Source organism: Priapulus caudatus, unplaced genomic scaffold (genome assembly GCF_000485595.1).
Source record: "Priapulus caudatus unplaced genomic scaffold, Priapulus_caudatus-5.0.1 Scaffold5, whole genome shotgun sequence".
Classification (NCBI taxonomy): domain Eukaryota; kingdom Metazoa; phylum Priapulida; class Priapulimorpha; order Priapulimorphida; family Priapulidae; genus Priapulus; species Priapulus caudatus.
The window spans coordinates 674,885-677,826 of record NW_014577066.1 but is presented as its reverse complement, the minus strand read 5'-3'; the positions used below and the strand labels follow the sequence as shown (position 1 = coordinate 677,826).

General features: G+C 51.8%; 1 protein-coding gene across 1 annotated transcript in view; it reads right to left on the bottom strand.

Moving 5' to 3' along the window:
- The window catches only part of LOC106804915 (rho GTPase-activating protein 20-like), a 40,473-nt gene extending 38,160 nt beyond the window's left edge, over window positions 1-2,313 (bottom strand). The window contains exon 1 of the mRNA XM_014806322.1: window positions 1,285-2,313. Coding sequence (XP_014661808.1) covers window positions 1,285-1,647 — 363 coding nt within the window. The 5' untranslated portion in view covers window positions 1,648-2,313. The remainder of the gene's footprint in view (window positions 1-1,284) is intronic.
- Between the last annotated feature and the right edge of the window lie 629 nt (window positions 2,314-2,942).

The window sequence follows — 2,942 nt, the reverse complement described above, 5'->3', positions numbered from 1 at the left end:
CGTCACCACCGCTTACTCTTTACAGGATACATGCCATACAGGTGCGCGCCTATTAGCGCAGAGTATGATGCTGTTAGTCCGCCTGTCATGCTGTCCAAGCTACTGCTTTCGTCCGAACAGAAATGACCGTAAACGGCCAAAATCATTATATGAAAATATAGATACTTTAGCCATGGACCTTAATATAAACTATTTCTCCACATGATTCATATTGTACATTAAAATTATCCATTCTGCGGGCTGTCCCTTAATGTAAACACCCATAACACACACACACCGACACACACACACGCAACACACACACACACCACTATCACACACAGCACACAAACACACCACGGCACTGCGCGGTCGCGGCGCACGCACTCGGCCACGGACACCGCGCACTCACCACACAAGACACCGACATCACACCTTCAACACAAACACGAACACTATAACAACTATAACACTAACAAAACAGCAACGCACCGAACCACACATAATAAAGAAAAGCATTTCTACTCCGATCATTCACCGATGCCTAGTGACACAACTTTGGTGCTGCATGCATGTGGGTAAAGTTGTTTACTGTGTACCCTTGGATTAGAGGCAACCATCCCCGCATATTGTTGCCCCGCCGGCACCGCGAAAATTGCAAGGCAGAAAGATTATCGCAGTGATGATGATGCTAGAAAGCACAGGTTTGAGCACGGTTTGGCATGTACAGCATAGCATACACTCACGTCGTGGCGATACAGGTGTTGCGCACATACGCCTTACTATTTTCACAGGTACCCTACATAGGTGCAGCTCTAAGGCGTGCCCGGAATAACACGTGAGACACGTCGCCACGCAGTATATATGTCACGTGTACGATTACAGGACAAAAACTCAGATCTTCACTCCAATGTATTTTTCTATCCTATTTGCTAGCGCACACTTCACAGCTTTTAAAGGCGTCATTGATTACATGTATGAGCATTTATGATCACCCACTGCACCGTTAAACGCCCAGGTCACTATTGTATTGAACGCAGTGCGAGAGGAAAAGTCAGCACAAACATACACAGGCACGCACGCACGCCCGCCTCGTATCACGCACGCACGCCACCGCACGCACACCACACACACACAACACACCACCCACACACACACACACACACCACACACCACACACACACATTATATTGATTATATATGAGTAGAACCAGGATGGATTCGTCATGACGTGTCTGCCACACACCTACTGACTCAGCTCGCACCTTTCAGCTAGAGACGCCTGTTCAACCGCGCCAAGCCTACCTGAGCATCACCGTGGCTCAACCCCTTCTCCTCGGTCTCCATCGAGTCAGCCTCCTCGCGCTTCTCTTCTCTATTGAGCGACTGCGACCGCGTGCGCGTGTCCTCCGTGTCTCGCCAGCGGAAGGTGCCGCCGGGTGAGTCATCGCGCACATTGAGGCGTCCCAGCGACAGAGACCGCATCGCCTTGTCTTTCAGGTTGCCACGGCGACGGTGACGCGACCGTCCCGGCGATGCTGAGCGCAGGTTGAACTTCCTCTCCTTCACCTTGGGCGTGGCGACGGGCGTCGTCGTCGGAGAAGCCGGAGAGCTCTTGCTGCCGATGCGCTGCAGCAGCCCCATCACGGCAGATGCCTTCTGCGGCATGGTCAGCTAGCTATTGGTGAGGTGGCGGTGGCCACACTAGCGCACGCCTGCTGTCGGAGCGCTTGCTCTCACGGGAATATCACCGTGGTAGCTATACAGGACGAGCTCCCGGCTTAGCTACACGGCTTCAGCTTCACTCATATGCTTCTCTTGCATGGTGAAGTAACTATGAGCTGGTACACACGGCGACTAGGATGGCATCAACACCCAACACGTGGCTCTCCCAGAGTTTGACTGAATTTTAATCAGTTTCGCCTCCGATAAGTTGACGATGTGGCTGCACAGACACAAAAATCCAAAACGGCAAAAACTCAAAGAAACCCAGCCGCCATAATGGAATCCCGAACCGAGAGTCTTTCTATGTTGGCGCGCCGTCCACAAGCTTCTTCTAATCGTCTCTCATTCTGATGCGCTGCTGCCCTACGACATTTGCTGAATGTTTTGTCTGACGATCCTGCACGAGACAGCCGTAGTTCTTAGCGCTGTAGTGTCTCTACATCAGCAGCGGGGACCGACACGCGCTTATAAACATGTGCCGACGACGACAACAACAACAATAGGCAGCGAGATTCAATCGGGCACTTCTCTCGGTGCGTGCGCACGCGAGTGAGAGAAGGTAGGACGGGTAGACATCAGCGGGCGTACACGTGCTCTCTGCGTCCTACATCGTCGTCGACTGACAGCTACAGCCCGTCGGGCCGCATTCTACGGCCGAATTTCACGGTCGGCTGCTCGCCGGCATCATGGCAGCATTCCAGCGAGTGTGGCCAGCCAATATCACGTGGAGGTCCGGTTTGTAGGCATTCGCCTCCTGCTGCGTGTCCCGAGGGGAGAAGACGGGACAGGGGGGAACTTCGGGCAGGCGACGGGAGGAACTCAGAATTAAGAAACGCGCGGATTAAAGATGGAGGGTCGCGCAATACAATGTGCAGGTGACGAGCTAGTCAGGGGAGCGCGCGTGGTGCTACTACTAAGCACTGTAGTCCCTCCCGTCTTACTTACTTGTCAGAGGAATCCTTAAGCCAACTATCGCTGACGTACCCAGGCACATGCGATATGATGCGCTTACCGATATTGTTAAAGGTATTGTGCTCTTTGACCGCCGCAGCCAACAAGTAGAATTTTAAATGAAAAGTAGACGGTTTAAGCGACTTACTAATGAACAGTAGTAATAATTTAACGGTGGTGTTGTAAGTGGGTGAGCGTTTTTTTACACCGAGCCGTGCGTGTTACTGTAGTCGACGACAGCTCTTTTTCCATCTATCTTTCTATTTTTCTTTCTATTTTTCTTTCTA